Source organism: Trachemys scripta, chromosome 6 (genome assembly GCF_013100865.1).
Source record: "Trachemys scripta elegans isolate TJP31775 chromosome 6, CAS_Tse_1.0, whole genome shotgun sequence".
Classification (NCBI taxonomy): Eukaryota; Metazoa; Chordata; order Testudines; family Emydidae; genus Trachemys; species Trachemys scripta.
In genome coordinates, this window is record NC_048303.1 from 61,404,310 (window position 1) to 61,422,877 (window position 18,568).

The window sequence follows — 18,568 nt, forward strand, 5'->3', positions numbered from 1 at the left end:
TAAATTCGGATTAATCCCGTAGTGTAGACATACCCTAAGATACATTACACCATCCTTTAAAGTTCTCCAGATTAAAACCTGTATGAACAGTGATATATTCAAATTGGTGTATTTTAACGTGACACTTACTAGAGTAGATCACAGGAAGCTCTTAAAAGAACTTATTATACCTACATTTTACAGATAATGTTAGATTGTCTTCTAACTATTCTAGCTATTGTGACCAGACTTCAGTAGTTCAACATAATAGTACTTAAATATTTGAAAAATAAAAATACATCTGTAAGTGCCCATCCAGTGCTCAGTGTTTGTCTAATAAACTGTTGTTGACGAAAACAGAATATTTCATTTAAATAAATAATATATACAGTATTTCAGCATTTTAATTTAGTCATAAATTTTTGTTTTTCCCCATTTAGAAATATCATAATGCGAGAACTTGCTCCACAATTTCAAATCCCATGGTCAATACCTTTGGAAGCTGAAGATATCCCTATTGTGCCAACCACATCTGGAACAATGTAAGGGAAAAGTATCTTTAGCTGAATTGTGCAAAGTCCTTACATAACCTTTCTGTGAATTTTCTCTTCTCCCAAGGTATATCAGCTTCAGCTAAGAACACTTGTTTTGTGTGATGAAAACAAGAAGTGAATTGCAATTGATGTTCCAGCAATCGAAGTTTTTTATCCTTAGTCAAGCTGAGTATAGAACAGCAGATTTTCAAGTGCAGTCTGTTCTAAAAATAGCTTGCTTTATTGCTAATCAATATTCTAGTGTCAATTTAACACACATTTTTCATAAACATGCTCTTTTACTAAATAAACCTCAAAAAGGATTTGTTTCAAAAACTATTTAAAATAGATATTCTGTAGTTAGCTAAGTTTTAAAACCAGTATTTATAGTAAATTACATTCTTGCATCATTTTCAGATAACTATGTTCTTGCATATCCTACAATCATTTCAATACTTAGTCAAGTATGTTTTTGTCGACTAAATAATTGTCTGTCTGACTCACACATTTAATAATATAAAAACCATGAGTGGTGTATAGAACTGGGAAATGTAACTTGACTTTTTTAAAATTTCAGGATGGAGTTGAGATGTGTTATAGCTGTAATACGTCATGGGGACCGTACACCAAAACAAAAAATGAAAATGGAAGTTAAACATCAGAAGTAAGTCTGAATTTGGGTAAAGACAAACCTTATTTACACGTGCAGTAGCGTGTAGGGTACATGAGCTACCCACTGCAGTGAGAGGCAGGCTGCATCCACATTCAGTGCAGTGTGTAGGTACACCTAGCAGTGGAAGGCTTCAATGGGGAAAGGCTCATTACTGGAGCCTTTCTTCCTGCTGCCTCCACCCTACCAGAACCTTTCCCTATTTCTGGAGTCTTTCATTGCAGTGGTGAAAAGCTCCAGCAGTGGGACACTGCACTGCTAGAAATAGTATTGTAGATGTGGGATGCACGGCATGGGTGAGTAGAGAGCCAAGTAGGATATATACCCTAGAGTTCGGGTATGTCGGGCATTCTACTAGCCTAAGCAGTGCCTCACCATTTGCACTGCTATGTATCCCTATACTAGCTGGGAATGCAGTGTTTGTTTGTTACGCACTGCCATAAGTGTAGAGACAAATTAAGTTTGGTATTTAAGGCAAAATTCTTGCCTTGGATATGCGGGTTCAATTCAGTGGGAATTGCACATGCATAAGCACAAACAACATTTAAATCTTAATACTTCTTCCTGCATAACATCTCTAAGGTGCATCCCTTCATCTCTATCTACATAGCTAATTCACTTGCCCAGGCCTCAATCATCTCACATCTCCAGCAACTGTAATCTCCTCTCCAGCCTTGACAATGCAGTTTGTCTACTGCTGCTGCAAAGATCATTTTCCTGGCTCATTGCTTTGACTGCATCTCCCCTTAATTTCTGCTCTTTTTCTGGCTCTCCCTTTGCCATTGCATCAATTGCAAACTACTAGTCTCTGCTTTTAAGGCCTTCATAAACTATTGCTTACCGAGTTGTTTCTTGATACCTTTTTTCTCCTGCCTTATACTTGAAGTGTAAGCATTTTGGGAGGCTAAGGGACCCTCTTTGTTATGCATTTGTACAGTACCTAACACAGTGGGACCTTAATCTATGATTAGGTGTTACAGTAGTAAAAATATCATTTGAGGGCTAGATTCTGTGCTCAGATTTTAAGTGAAAGATTTGCTGTAAGTCTGCAGAGCCATATGTTTAGTATTTTATAACTAATAATGTTGTATTGGGTTTTTTGTTAAATTTTGAAGAGATATGTCTGTTTACTCAGGATTCTTCATATCTTTTGTGTAGTACCTGTATTTTTTCAGTCTTAGTAAGCTAACAGAAAAAGCTTTCTTATTTTGCAGTTGTGTTTAAGGCATGTGCTAGTGGGATGAGACCTCATAGAACAGAGAGGTTCATATCAGAACAAACTTTCTCATTATTCTGCGGTGTTCAAATTGGGGATTGATGAGGGAGGTTAGTCCCAGCTCTTCATTTTGCTTTAATTGAAAATCTTCCTGTTGCCTTAAAGTGTATTAGCTATCCTATTTATTAGATATCCTTTTAATCTGTATGTTTTCTCCTAAAGATTTTTTGATCTCTTCGAAAAATGTGATGGATATAAGTCAGGAAAACTAAAACTGAAGAAACCAAAACAGTTACAGGCAAGTCTATCTTGATTTTCTTTTTCTTGGTTCTATAATTGATGAATAATAGAATTCCTTGTTATATATAGTGGTTTCGTTTTTGTTTTTTTAGGAGGTGCTTGATATAGCAAGACAGCTCTTACTAGAACTTGGGCAAAACAATGACTCTGAAATTGAAGAAAGCAAAGCAAAACTTGAGCAGCTGAAGACTGTTTTGGAGATGTAAGGATCTAATTTTTAATCCTCACACCCGAACTGGCATAACTGTTGTTTTGATTTCATTAGCTTTCAAAACTAATTCCCTTACGTTAATTTATCAACTGACAATATAATGTATAACAATACTAATCTGAATATTTGAATACATTAAGAGGAAGGATGGTTTTGTGATTAAGACATTGCACTGGTAGTGAGGAGGTCTGGTTTTACTTCTTGTGTGACCTTGTACAAATCACTTAATCTAACCTGTTCCTCATCTGTCTGATGGGGGAAAATACTTCCTTTGCCTTATCCTGTTATCCATGTTGTCTATATAAATTACCGTATATACTTGATCATAAGTCAGTTCGTTTATAAGCTGATCCCCCACCCCACCCCCCCGCAAGATGGATAAGTAAAAACGGAAATTTTTTATAACCCGTTCATAAGCCAACCCTATAATTCAGGGGTCCCGGGCCATAACTTTGGCTCCCGGGCCATCAGGATAAGCCGCTGGTGGTCCGAGATGTTTGTTTACCTCGAGCGTCCACAGGCATGGAGTTAAACCTAAGTAAACAAAGTGTCCCGGCGCGCCAGCTGCTTACCCTGATGGGCCGGGACAGCAACTGGTGGGGAAATTTTTTGCGGGGGAGAGGCTGGGAGTCAGGGGAGTAACCTCTGTGACCACCCCCCACATGGCCCCACCTCTAGCTCGGGACCCCCACACTCTCCCCATCCCATCCCTTCCCATCTTATCTGGGGAGGGCCAGTGGAGGATGTCTCTGACCTGGTTGGAGCTGCTCCGGCAAGCTGGGTAGCATGGCCGCAGCCTGCTCTGGCGGGCCAGACCAGGCGGCGCAGCCGCAGCATGTTCCAGCGGGCTGGGCCGGGTGGCGTGACCGCAGCGTGCTCCGATGCCTGGGCGGTGCGGCCACAACCTGCTCTGGGGGGTGGGGCCGAGCGGCACGGCTGCAGCCTGCCAGCCCTGGAGCTGCAGCTGCTTTGGAGGCTGGGGGAAGAGCAGCGTGGACAGAAGTGGAGAGACTCTGGCCCTGCCTCTTCCCTTCTGTCTTTGCTGGCTGTGCTGCGTCTCCTTGCTCCCTCTGTTGGCGGGAGGGGCTGTGTCCCACCTCTTCCTCTCTATACATGTTCATAAGCCGACCCTCCCCTCCCCGTCTCTGGAGCTTCCCTTTTTTACTAAAAAAAATTCGGCTTATGAACGAATATATACGGTATAATCTTTTGGGGGCAGTGTCTGACTCTTGTTATGTGTTTGTACAGTGTCTTACACAATAGAGTCCTAACCTCAGTTGGCATGTGTAGGCACTACTGTAATACAAATGGTAATTTGTGGTGTGAATACTCCCTGTATTACAGAGAGTTCAAAAAAAGAGTTGTTGTAATTGAATGAAAGATCTTGTTCTCAGTAACCCACACATAGTACGAAAACTCATTTTAAACTTTAAATAATTTTTAGTATCTCATTATGTATTTAAGGTATGGCAGTGTCCAACTAACAGTTAGTGCTGAAATTGATATTAAATATTAACTAGATAGTAATAATTGTTTCTAGATCGTTAACTTGCCCTATAATATATTGTGATAAAAGCTTGTTACACTTGGAAGTGTTATGAATCCCATTTTGGGGCTTCATTGGATAACAAATAGTGGCTATCAGTATGTGACAGATCAGATCTGGATACTGATAGCCATAAGCATGTATGGTACGAAAGTGGAAGAAATTAATCATGCAGCTGGAGAGTGTGGATGGATGGGAATGTTTATTTCTGGTGAGAGAGACATGAAGTTTCTTGGGCAATGTGATGAAAAGAAGCAGTGGACAGTATTTAATATAGCAGCTGCTACATGGTGATGACCATTTAAGTATTCATTCAATATTTTATTTAATTTGACAAATCAGCAAAAATGGGCAGGTTAGTAAGATTCAAAGAATTATGATGTCCCTAATTGATAGAGGGGTATGATAGTATTGAATATATATTGGAAAATCTGTCAGTTTATTTTTCCCCTCACTTTAGGTATGGGCATTTTTCTGGCATAAATCGCAAAGTCCAGTTAACCTATCTCCCTCATGGCTGCCAGAAAACTTCTAGTGAAGAAGAAGGTATAGTATAACCAATACATACTCTCTTACATAGTATGTAGAACTTAACATAAGTAGGGGGGTAATTGTTTAATGTGGTTTTAAATAAAACAAGGACTTGTATTCTAGCCAAGTATTCAGCAACATTTTGTTTTGTGATGATATACTGTGATTAGCAATTTCTAAGCTGCTGAGTTTCTATTAGTAAGGTTAAGATATACTTTGCATTTTAATATTGCTTCCTAGGTAACAAAAATATGGAGGGAATAAATTTTATAAACTGTTCACCAAAGATGATGTCCTCTAGAAAAAATTAGGTTTTCCGTACATCTCCTAGTACTCTTATTGTATGTTTTAGCCTTTTTTGTATGAAAGGAATAACGCCTAGATATTTAAAATCCAATACCTGTGAATTTCCTGACTGCTGATTAGTTTTGTGCTTATTTTCACTTACTTTGTTTTCACTGTAATACAAGTTTCAGTTGTTTTAAAAGTACCTAAACTATGGGTATCTTCAGAGTTAAGTGTTAGCTTTCAATGAACTAGATGGGTATTTCTCTATTAGAATAACAAGAGACTCAAACGCTGAAGTCACTTTCCTGAAGCACATAAACCTCGAGGTATCACTTCCAGTATCACTTTAATATTAATTTAATGATAATTCTTTAATAGTCATTAAATAAACATTTGCATTTGTTGGTACACTATTTTAAGTGATCTGTCTGCATATAATTAGATAACAGAAGAGATGAACCATCCCTACTTCTGGTTCTGAAATGGGGAGGAGAACTGACCCCTGCAGGCAGGGTCCAGGCAGAGGAGCTAGGGAGAGCTTTCAGATGCATGTACCCAGGTGGACAAGGTAATTTTCTTGTACTATATGGTATAAATTAGTCTTTTAAATATACGTAAAAATAAAATACATGCACACATATACAAAGAGTCTCTGAAGAAGAATATCTGTTTGTTTGGTAGGAGATTATGCTGGATTTCCTGGATGTGGTTTGCTTAGATTACATAGTACTTATCGACATGATCTGAAAATCTATGCTTCTGATGAGGGACGAGTTCAGATGACTGCAGCAGCTTTTGCAAAGGTACTGTGTGAAATTGTATTTTCAACAAAGAAACCTGAACGTCTCAACAAGAATCTTGTCTGTGTTCTCTAGCAAGTTAGGGGAAATGCAGAGTTTTATTGCAGCCTATGTAAAAAAAATTCAACTTTTCTTTTTGTTAGAGTGCATTTAGTGCTCATGAAAGGAGATCCAAATTGACATCTCTTGCATTTGAAGCCTTCCAAGCATCAGAAGACGTACAGCATGGGAAGCTGCAGTACAAGTTTTTATTTATGTAGCCGCAGCAGTGTGCATCAGTCCTTTCCAATAGACCACTTTTGAGGGTGAAAAGGATATTTTAGTCTCCATGTCCATTTAATTATTTATCTAAAAGTTCCAACAAACTATGACAAATTGTGGGCATGATGGGTGAAATAGACATCTTTTAGGAACTGAACTGAGGTCTCAAGTTCACTTTAGATAGGTGACATGCAGTTGACAGCAAATTACACATAGAGGACTGGATTGCTTTTGTGCTTTGATACCACCAGAGATGTAAAATCCATATAACATAATTTCATTTTCTTTTTAATATAAGATATTACAAGATGGTATAAACATTTTTACTACAGTAATATCCTTTTGTAAGATTGTTAGAGCAGAAACATCTTAACATTTAGTTGATCTCAAAATAATTACTAACTGGTGAGATATGGTGGCGAACTGACAAAAGAAATGCTCTTAATCATTATGCTGTTCAATTATGCATATAGTAATTTTGTTGTGCTGTAAAAATTCTAGGGTGCTGATGTAAAATTTAAAAAAAACTGTTCCATAGCCCTGAACAATGTGAACTTTTAGACACAATCTGTGAAAAATGCAATCTTCAGAACTTCCATGTAGAATTATAAGCTTTTTTGACCAAACTTTCACAATACTTTACCTGTCTTCATATCAGACAAACTTCACAGCCCTCTGATCACAGCCCAGGAGCTCTGTACCTGCTTAAGTTTTCCACTCATTCCCCTTGTAGCAGAAGTTCGATTGTTTATTCCCCTCTCCAAGAAGAGGGATATATCAGGTATCCTAAACTTATGTGAGAGCGCACATACAGTAAGCTGTTACATAAAGCTTTCATTGAGTGAGTGAATTTTGGTAATCACAACATTTGAGACACTGGCAAGTTATTTGAACAATATAATGTAGAGTTTACATTAACATCTTGGTTTAGAAATAGATGCATTACTACATTTTTATCTTTGTTCATTTCTGAATAACTGTATTGTTCTTTCCAGGGATTACTGGCTTTAGAAGGAGAGCTCACTCCTATTCTTGTCCAGATGGTGAAAAGTGCTAATATGAATGGTCTGTTGGACAGTGACAGTGACTCTTTAAGCAGCTGCCAGCATCGTGTTAAAGCAAGGCTCCATGAAATACTCCAGAGGGATAGAGAATTTATGCCTGAAGACTATGAAAAGGTTAGAAGATATTAGAGAAATTATTTCCAACATAAGTTTATTAAGTTTACCACAACTCAGTTTTCACACAAGCATTCCTTTATTAGTTCAAGGTCCACTTACTGTTGGTTATATCCAAAATACCAATACAAGCATATACACGTTTTATATCCTAGCAACCATACAGTTACACACATTGGTCAAATATTCACAACAGGATCTTGCTTGGGAGATACCTTCCCATCCTGGCATGACTCCAGAAGGGTTAGGAAAAGCTCTGACAAAGAAATCCCTAAAATCCTTGCCTTTTTATACACTATAATAAACAAGTGATGTCATTGCTGGTTATAAGACCTTAGCTAAAGCCAGAGAAGGCCATTTTAGGTCTGTACCCTACGCTTTTGCATGGTGTAAACAAACTTAATGGTTGGTCTCCCTTTTCAAAGTTATCTTCTTTCCTTCTTTTGCCATATTTCTTCCCAAATTCAGGACTAAGTATTTCTTTGTAAACAAACCATATATAACCAATTATTTATTGCACCTGGTGCCCAATTAATCAGACTAAAGAAAACATGGTTACCTCAGCCCAAATCTGAAATAAAATAACACTGTGGTTTCAACGGTCACTACAAATTTAACACAAACAATGCTTCTTTTTCATAATTTAATTCTGTTTAGTCATATACTTTGGGCCTATTGCTCTTGCTAATATCAAACTCAGTTTAAGACCAGAGTTCACTTGGGCTCAATGTAGGCTTATCTTCCTACAAGACAGTTACCAGGATTAGTTTTCTATGAAGCAAAATAAATAAAATTTTGTCTTGATCCTAATATTTGGTTAAAAGTAATTAGTTTTTATTAGGGTTGTTAATTAATCGCAGTTAACTTTAGTGATTAACGCAAAACAAATTAACTAGATTAAAAAATATAGTTGCAATTAATCACAGTTTTAAACGCATTGTTAAACAATACTACAATAGCAATTTAAATTTATTATAAATATTTTGGATGTTTTTCTACATTTTCAAATATATTGATTTCAATAACACAGAATACAAAGTGTACAGTTCTCACTTTATATTATTATTTTTATTACAAATATTTGCACTGTAGAAAAAGATAAACAAAAGAAATAGTATTTCAGTTCACCTTAAAGCAGTCCACTGAGTCCTACTTCTCATTTAGCCAATTGCTAAGACAAACAAGTTTGTTTACATGTATGGGAGATACTGCTGCCCGCTTCTCATTTACAGTGTCACCTGAAAGTGAGAACAGGCATTTGCATGGCACTGTTGTAGCCAGAGTTGCAAGGTATTTGTGTGCCAGGTATGCTAAACATTCATATGCCCCTTCATACTTCTACTTGTAGGCTCTAAAGTTTTACATTATTATGGTTTTGAGTGCAGTTAGGTATAAAAAAAAATTCTTCATTTGTAAATTGCACTTTCACAATAGAGATTGCACTACAGTACTTATATGAGGTGAATTGAAAAATACTATTTTTTTACAGTGCTAACAGTGTTATTAAAACTGCGATTAATCATGACTATTTTTTTTAATCTCGTGATTCATTGCATTTTTTAAAATCATTTGACAGACCTAGTTTTTATCCCATTGATTTTAGAAACTATCTTGTATACTTGTTGCTAACGTCTTGTGCGAAGAAAGAGACTGGCAAATAGCAGTGGCTGTGTGGGAAGTTGATGGTCAGTCATCTAATACTTTGTCACATAGAGCTATATTAGTCCCACAACAGGAACAGATACACTTTTGGGTATGATTGTGAACACGTGTTTGGGGAACAAAACAGCAAACCTTCCTTATTGTTCCATAAGCAAGATTTCAACCTGTTCCACACTATACTGCCTTTGTGTGTAACCATTTGTACTCTGCTTCTTTAGTAGTAATATTGAGGTGACAATGTGCGTTCAAAAAGCTACTATATATCTGTTATAAAGGTATGCCATTACTGATTTTTTTACAGAACACTATTCTGGTCCTGGGAATTCTAAAGTGCGCTATATCTAAGCTGTTACTTTCTAACCAGTGAAGATAAAAGAAATGTTCCATTACTATACTAAGACATTGTACTGTAATGCAGGTTACATCAGGTTGTACAAATTAAAAGGAAGTGATCACTCCTGGTTCTACACACTAAGAATATTTCATCATGATTAGATAAGCATGTTTACCAAGAACTATCTTCACTGTTGTCTAGAGAAACAAATGGAAACTTGCTAATGTTCAGAATAATATTGAAGTCGGGGCTGCCATTAGATATGAGGCATAGAGATCAAAGCAGTGGGAGATTAGTCTACTAAGTGGTTCTCAAACTGTGGGTCGGGACCCCAAAGTGGGTTGCAACCCCTTTTTAATGGGGTCAACAGAGCTGTCGTTAAACTTGCTGGGGCTCAGGGCTGACGCCAAAGTCCAAGCTCCACCACCGAGGGCAGAAATCCTCAAGCTTTGGAACCCCCCAGAGCGGGAGAGCTCAGGCTTCAGTCACCTTCCTGGGGTCTTCTAGTCATTTTTGTTGTCAGAAGGGGGTTGCCGTGTAATGAATTTTGAGAACCCCTGGTCTACATATTTCTGTCACTATTGTATATGTTAGCTGTGATCCAGGGTGCCTGGGGTAGCCCTCACTGAAAATGCCAACTTCAGGGCAAGCTTCAAAAAGGAGAGCAAATTCTCCCAAAACTGGTGGTTAAAACTGAAGTTAGACTCACCAACCAGTCACAAACTGTGCTTCTGATCCCCCACATTGGTTATCAAAAAGCTGAAAAAAGAAATCACACAGCCCCCTTTATTGCATTCCTGTTCTCTGGCTCCCAATCAGCAGATAAGTCCCATACAGTAAGAAATTATTTGAAACTCTGCTCACTATACAAAATGTTCTTCTGACCCCAAGGGACCAGCCACATTGCCAGATCAATATTAGTTTGACTCTTACCCAAAAATATTATGCTGCCAGTAGGGTTGCCAACCCTCCAGGATTGGCCTGGAGTCTCGCAGAATTGGCATCGGTCTCCTGGTGACTATTGAAAGCAATCTGGGAGATTTTAATAGGATATTTTAAGAAAACGATATTGCCATGTTCGGGGGGGGGGGGGAATCTCCTGGAATAGCTTCAAACAAAGTTGGCAACCCTAGCTGCCAGCCAGTCCTTTAGTATCTAAAACTAAAGGTTTATTATAAAAGAAGAAAAGAACAAGAAGAGGGCTGTTGAATGGTCAAGCAATCAAATACATATATAAGACTTCAGAGCCCATATATTGGGCTTGTAGCAATATTGGTGAGTTTGCTGGCTTGAAAGTCCCTCTGGAACACATCCAAAGCTCAGATGGTTCATTCAGTCGTTTGTTCAAAGCTTCAGTTTGTAGAGAAGTTGCTGCAGAGGTAAGAAGTAGGATTGAAGACAAAATGGAGATGATGCCTCTGCCTTTTTATATCCTTCGCATGTGGCCTGTACTTCCTTTGTCCCAAACACAAACTTTACAGCACATGACATGGAAAAATCTTAGAGTTCTCTGTCCACAGGCATGCCCCTACATGTCTTGCTGACTTTCATAAGGTGTAGCTGTTGCCTTTCAATGGGTTAATTGTATAGCTGATTGCCTTGGATAGGCCAACAAGCAGGCTGGTTAGTGCTGATGCCAGTCTGTCTGGGGGTGTCACCCAGAAGCACAGCACAAGTTTGAAATACAGATATATCAACACATATTTGTAATTCATGATACAAAGATGATACAAACATATAAACAAGATTATCGTACTTGTGAAAACATAACATTTTCACTGATTCCTTACACAACATATCTGGTAAGATTCCTTGCAATTTTATAATATTGGTAATAATATTAAGTGTCTCACATAATCCATACAGTGTCACATTAACATTAAGTTCAACAGTTCTATTTGAAAATTGAGTAATTAGATGGCATTTGAGTGTTTTGATGTAATGTTAATTCAGTCTAGTTTGAAGTGCAGCAACAACTACTGAACTTTGCTCTTTTAGATAAGAATCATGGTATACGACTGACTTTTCGTTTTTGAATTTTAAGTTGATGGTGTCTGTTTTAATTTTAGCTATTTTCAGAACCCCACATGTCTTGTCCCTCCAATTTTTGTTTCTCCAAAGACCTGCCCTTGCTGAATTACTATGTCATAAAGAGGGGGCACAGAGTGCCTAATGTCAACAGAGTAGGTAGAGGTAGATGTTTTCTGTAACAGCAGTAGCTCCCTCATAGGTTATGGGGAAGAAAGGGGAAGCTGGAAGCACATATAGGTTCATTACCCCAAGAATCGAGCATTCTGGTAAGGAAACTTTTTTGCTCATTGTGTTATCACGTGCACATGCTTGAGTAGTACTGCCAATGACCTCAATGGGATTTTTCTCCTCCATCCTTAAAATTTCTCATGGAGTCCAGGGATTATTTTATCTCGAGCATGAGTGCTAAACATTCTTGGTGCGGCACCACAGAGGCATCACTTTGTCCTTTCTTTCATGGTGGCAAATAGAGTGACAGAGGGCCAGAAAGAGCGGGTATTCAGAGAGCATAAAGAGAGAAGAATAGTGAACTGCCGGGTGAGGAGGAGATTGAGCCTGACCCATTCTGAATGAGAGATTCAGGGCAAACACCATCATATTATATATCCTTATATCCAACCCTCCACTGGGTAGTTCAGTACTGAGTAGGTGTTCCACTAAGTACTTTTCTGTCCTGCACCCATCTGTTCCTACCTTTTTTGGGGAGGGGTTACTTATCCCTCTGACCTCCAGGCTGTCTCAGATTCTTTGAGAGCACAGGTACTCCTGCCTTGCCACCACATGCCCATGTTCTCTTGTTAATTGGAGGAGAGTGTTTCATCTCCTGGCTTCCCACATTTGCTCCAAAAGTTTGGAGTGTGAGAGCAGAGGGGATCCGCTTCCCCTACCTTCTTATCCTCATTGCAATTAGATTACTGCTGTTTGTAGTACCTAATAAGCTATTGTAAGGCAGTATGTGCTTCCTCCAGATGCTGTTGCTACTTCTAGGCCTGCTCTCTGCTTATGTGGGGGAAAGATCTGAACAGGGAGCTGGATTTCTGTCTGAAAAAAGGGAAAAGGTTCTGCAGGTCTCCTAAAATGTGAAATTACATGTTTAAATATTATGATTGACCACTCTCTTACCCTGCACTTCACCTTTCTAAAAAGTGAAGTTAAATCAACAGCCATTCAGCAATACTCCAGTGTCTTATATAGCATTACTGGCTTACTTAATGGTGATCATGCTTGGCTCCTGAAGTTAAACGATTGGTTCAGTTCTGGAGGATTTACTGTTGGTTCCTGCTAGTAACTTTTTTATGTTCTATCCTGAAAGAAATAAAATGTCTGTGCAGGAGCAGCCATGTATTGATTTTTAAAAAAAAAAATCAGTTATTGTTAGAATCCAAATGTACCTGCTCCCTCCAATTAAGTTTTGTTCTGTAAAGTTTCCTTTTATGATGTATTAGGAGCATTTAGCCACAGTGTACCATTTGGATTTCTCTTGACAAAGCTTTTTAAAAAATCTTTGTTATTAAAAACAAAGTACAATAAATTATTAAATGTGCACAAAGTTGTGAACTTTCTCACTTTTCAGAATAAAATAATTAACATAAGTGGGGAAGTTTAATTCTATTCCTGACATCGCTGTGGTATTCCATACAGAATAGTTTACCCTCTAAGTATCTCATACAGCCTTAGCTTTTGACATTTGGGTTAAGCTTTCTGCTCTTGATTTATATCAAAGTGTGTTAATTCTGACTTTAAGGAAGTCGTGGACTTTGTACTTTTATGCATATGTTGAGTCTGGAAATCTGAGAGTTGAGAGATGTGGAGGGGTTGGTTTTGTTAATGCATCCCATTAGGATTTCCTAGATACACCTCTACCCCGATATAATGTAACCCGATATAACATGAATTCAGATATAACGCCGTAAAGTGGTGCTCCGGGGGGGCGGGGCTGCGCACTCCGGCGGATCAAAGCAAGTTCAATGTAACGCTGTTTCACCTATAACGCAGTAAGATTTTTTTGGCTCCCAAGGACAGCGTTATATCGGGGTACAGGTGTATTTAGATATAACCGTACTCAGAGAGTTGTTATTAATGGTTCCCAATCCTGCTGGAAAGGCGTAACGAGTGGGGTTCCGCAGGGGTCTGTTTTGGGACCGGCTCTGTTCAATATCTTCATCAACGACTTAGATATTGGCATAGAAAGTACGCTTATTAAGTTTGCGGATGATACCAAACTGGGAGGGATTGCAACTACTTTGGAGGACAGGGTCATAATTCAAAATGATCTGGACAAATTGGAGAAATGGGCTGAGGTAAACAGGATGAAGTTTAACAAAGACAAATGCAAAGTGCTCCACTTAGGAAGGAAAAATCAATTTCACACATACAGAATGGGAAAAGACTGTCTAGGAAGGAGTACGGCAGAAAGGGATCTAGGGGTTATAGTGGACCACAAGCTAAATATGAGTCAACAGTGTGATGCTGTTGCAAAAAAAGCAAACATGATTCTGGGATGCATTAACAGGTGTGTTGTGAGCAAGACACGAGAAGTCATTCTTCCGCTCTACTCTGCTCTGGTTAGGCCTCAGCTGGAGTATTGTGTCCAGTTCTGCGCGCCGCATTTTAAAAAAGATGTCGAGAAATTGGAAAGGGTCCAAAGAAGAGCAACAAGAATGATTAAAGGTCTTGAGAACATGACCTATGAAGGAAGGCTGAAAGAACTGGGTTTGTTTAGTTTGGAAAAGAGAAGACTGAGAGGGGACATGATAGCAGTTTTCAGGTATCTAAAAGGGTGTCATAAGGAGGAGGGAGAGAACTTGTTCACCTTAGCCTCTAAGGATAGAACCAGAAACAATGGGTTTAAACTGCAGCAAGGGAGGTCTAGGTTGGACATTAGGAAAAAGTTCCTAACTGTCAGGGTGGTTAAACACTGGAATAAATTGCCTAGGGAGGTTGTGGAATCTCCATCTCTGGAGATATTTAAGAGTAGGTTAGATAAATGTCTATCAGGGATGGTCTAGACAGTATTTGGTCCTGCCATGCGGGCAGGGGACGACTCGATGACCTCTCGAGGTCCCTTCCAGTCCTATAATCTATGAATCTATGAATCTATAACCAATATTTCTGTTTTATCTCATACTGCAGCTTACTCCATCTGGAAGCATCTCTCTGATGAAATCAATGAAGGTGATCAGAAATCCTGTGAGAACATGTGACAAGGTTTATTCCTTGATCCAGAGTTTGACTTCTCAAATCAGGCAGCGAATGGAAGATCCCAAGTCCGCGGGTAACTGAAATATTTTAAAATGTGTGTTTAATTTGACTTCTGTCCATTTGAGACCCCTAACTTTAATGGATATGCAGAAGGCAGGCACCCTTTCCTCGTTAGCTTCACTGTCTCACAGATTTTTGCTAATGATACATTCATACTGCTGAGCTTCAGTTCATCTGCAAATTTGACACCATCAGCTCAGGATTAAACAAAGACTGTGAATGGCTAGCCAACTACAAAAGCAGTTTCACACCTCAACTGCTAGAAGAGGGCGGCATCCTCCCTGATTGAACTAACCTCGTTATCTCTAGCCTGACTCACTCTTGCTTGCATATTTATACCTGCCTCTGGAAATTTCCACTACATGCATCCGAAGAAGTGGGTATTCACCCACGAAAGCTCATGCTCCAATGCGTCTATTAGTCTAGCGGTGCCACAGGACTCATTGCTGCTTTTACAGATCCAGACTAACACGGCTACCCCTTTGATACTCAAATATGCTGCAAAACCATAAGTTTACAAAGAGGGTAGGCTGCTCTAAATGTAATTTAAGTGAAGATTTCCTTTGAATGTTAGTATCTTCATTAAAGCTTTAGTTTGCTCTACACTAAAAAAGGGCCATGATGAATAGAAATGTTCTATAAATTGTGTAGTATTAAAACAACTTCATTTTTTTTAAATTGCATTTTATCTCTGTAGGACTTGTACTGATAGCTAGAATTGATGTTCTACCATTATTGATCCTTTTCCCCATCCAAACCTCTTGTCTGCAATTTGGGGCATCTGCCCTGGCTCCTGTCAGTCTCCTGGATCCCCATATTCCTATCTTCTGCACTTGGGATATGTAAAGGAGTGGATGGGAAATAGGGGACACATCCCCAGAAAAAAATATTTTAATCTAAAATTTTAAAGAAGTCCCTGAGTACTTCTTAAAACCACACTGTATATGATTTATCATGCTACAATTCTGTCTGAAGACCTAACGATGTACTTGGAAAAGGGAGCTGGGGCTAGAGCAGACATGCTGCTGTCTTAGTTACCATGTAAGAGTTCCATGCTAGTAGCAGTGAAAACTGAGAGTTCAAAAGTACCCATACACATAACTATTCCCCCTTTTTTGAGCCCTTCAGATAATGATTTCAAGTATCTTTGTAGTACACCTCTACCCCAATACAACGCTGTCCTCGGGAGCCAAAAAATCTTACCGTATTATATCAAACTTGCTTTGATCCGCCGGAGCATGCAGTGTCCCGTCTTGTCCCCCGTACCCCCCAGAGTGCTGCTTTACTGTATTGTATCCGAATTCGTGTTGTATCAGGTCGCATTATATCGGGATAGAGGTGTAGTAGTCACAGCCCTCTGACCACTTTGTCTCAATGCATTTGTTATCTGGAGTGAGTTAACGTTGTTTTACCCTTAAAACACATTTTAAGACTATAATTTCAATAATACATTTAAATCAGTTTAACTTTTCTATTGGCTGATCAATCCTAAATAGTGAAATAAGAGTAAAATATTTTTCTGTCTAGATATTCAACTTTACCATAGTGAAACACTAGAGTTAATGCTGCGCAGGTGGGCCAAGCTGGAAAAGGACTTTAAAACAAAGAATGGAAGATATGACATCAGCAAAATCCCTGATATTTACGACTGTATAAAATATGATGTCCAACATAATGGATCCTTAAAATTAGAAAACACAATGGAATTATACAGGCTATCAAAGGCATTAGCTGACATTGTGATCCCTCAGGTAAGCACTTTACAACATTAATATGGCACCTTTAAAATAAAAATCTGTAAAAAATGCTTGCTGTCTCCTGTTTTTGGAAGGCTTCTGTATTTTGCAGTGACTAAAGGCTCCAAGATGACCTTCTGTTTACTGAAGAGATTGAATGTACAGATTAACTGGCCTCACAATAAATTAGTAGTTCATAGTCCATCAAATCTATTAAATGTAGAGTGAATTTTCTAGTATCTTGCATAAATGTGACTAGGTCTTAGTTCCCATTAGCCCAATGTGCTAAAACTAAGTGCCCCATAACGACTATTCTTTGCAGATTAAGGAGGGCAGTATAATTGGAGTAATCAAAGATGTCCCTATCTGAAGTTGGATTTTTTTGTCAGCCCTTTTGCTTCCTTCTCAGGCTGATTATAAGGGGCATAGTTAGTTTCAGTTAAATGATAATAGGCAAACTGGTAAAGAATTTAAACCAAAATGGAGCTTTCTACTGCTAAAATGCATTTTGGTTTTGGTTTTAAATATTATGCTAGCAGTTAAATACAGATTCCTTCTGTTATTTCTAACAAGACAGATGCTCATCAGGCAAAAAAATACAATTTGGTTAATATCTATAAAATTATATCGTAGTCATCCATATTGCTAAACAAAATAGTATCTACTAACGAATGGCATTCAACAGGGAACCAGGAAGGTAGGAAATAGTTATCTCACTGTTAGTGTGGGAGCAAACTGTCTCCTATCAGTAAAGGAAACAAAACTTAAAAAAGCAGAGTTCCTGGCAAAAACACATAGAGCAAGATTATGGAAACGAATGCACATTAGTAGTATCTTCGCCACATGGTTCTAGATCTGTTTGCTTCACATTTCCTTTTTTTCCCCTTAATCTACTGTCTGCAGTGCAATTTGAAAACCAAATAGTCATATACATTACATGGAATTTCACTGGATGTAGATGGACACATAAATACCGTTGTCAGTCAAATCTTAACTGCGTTCAGTATTGTGCTGAGTAGACTAAGGGGAAAAAACCCCTAAATATAACCTTCAATGTTAATGTCTCTCATTGGCATATAATTAGAATTCTTTCTCTGTGAATCAGGCTAATTCATTCACTCTAGTAATGGATTTGCCTTCATTTTTTTGCTTAATATATGTAGCATCATTTCTGATAAAATGTCTGCTCTGCAAGGTCTGATTTCCAATTCTGTCTACTAGTTCTTTGCCTAGATGAGAAAAAACTTTTTTTCATGAAGAGAACTAACTCTCTAATTGAAATACCACTGTATAATACCTTTAAAACTCTTGGCTGTTGGGAGTTGCCCATGGGGATCAGATCTCATATCGTGACATGGAACATTGAGAGCCTGAGAAGATACAAATAAACATCTAACTGGAATACAAATATTGTACCTTATGCACATCTGTAACCTTCATAGCTTGTACTTATTGGCAATATTTTTGTACAAGTTTGTCAGCTCTTGAAAGGAATGGGCTGAATTCTTATATTAAGGTGTTGGGTGCCATTGGACAAATTAAGATTGTTTTGAAAGGGGAGTGTGCTGTCCTGCACTACAGAAATGTTGAACTGTTGAAGGCTAGAAGTCCATGTGCAGTTTTTTTTGTACAAATAGCTGGATATTGGATAAAGAAGTCATTTTGCTCATTCAGCAACCTGATTTGCTTGTGTTGGTTCTTTGTGTTAATGCTGAAAATGAATACTTGGTTTAATAAGCCAATTTATAGTCTGTATAGGAATATTTGACACAGATAAGATGTTCTTAAATTCAGAATGTATTTACCAATAGAATTTTTTTCTGTTTTATGAAAAAAAATATTTAAAAATTGAATCACTCACTGAAATAGGATGGTACATAGAGAGGAATGCAAGTGGATTGGTTTTATTTAACTGATTGTAACAACTGAAACTGAGGCAAATTCTCATTACTATTCAATATATTTTTACATCAAGAAAATTCGGTGGAAATTAAACTACATTTCAGGCTTTGCAGTTAGTGGTCTTAAAGG

The 18,568-nt window shown here is 38.2% G+C and overlaps 1 protein-coding gene across 18 annotated transcripts in view; it reads left to right on the forward strand.

Annotated features, from left to right (window-relative positions):
* PPIP5K2 (diphosphoinositol pentakisphosphate kinase 2) overlaps positions 1-18,568 on the forward strand; it is a 90,128-nt gene that overhangs the window by 37,276 nt on the left and 34,284 nt on the right. For all 18 annotated transcript variants that reach the window (XR_004646167.1, XR_004646168.1, XR_004646169.1 and 15 more), the window contains 10 exons: positions 420-521; positions 1,090-1,176; positions 2,621-2,696; positions 2,791-2,900; positions 4,916-5,001; positions 5,717-5,842; positions 5,956-6,077; positions 7,331-7,513; positions 14,673-14,814; positions 16,329-16,552. Coding sequence is in view for 15 of the 18 variants with exons in the window: in XM_034773947.1 (XP_034629838.1) it covers positions 420-521; positions 1,090-1,176; positions 2,621-2,696; positions 2,791-2,900; positions 4,916-5,001; positions 5,717-5,842; positions 5,956-6,077; positions 7,331-7,513; positions 14,673-14,814; positions 16,329-16,552 (1,258 nt within the window). In the remaining 3 variants the exon portion in view is untranslated. The remainder of the gene's footprint in view (positions 1-419; positions 522-1,089; positions 1,177-2,620; positions 2,697-2,790; positions 2,901-4,915; positions 5,002-5,716; positions 5,843-5,955; positions 6,078-7,330; positions 7,514-14,672; positions 14,815-16,328; positions 16,553-18,568) is intronic.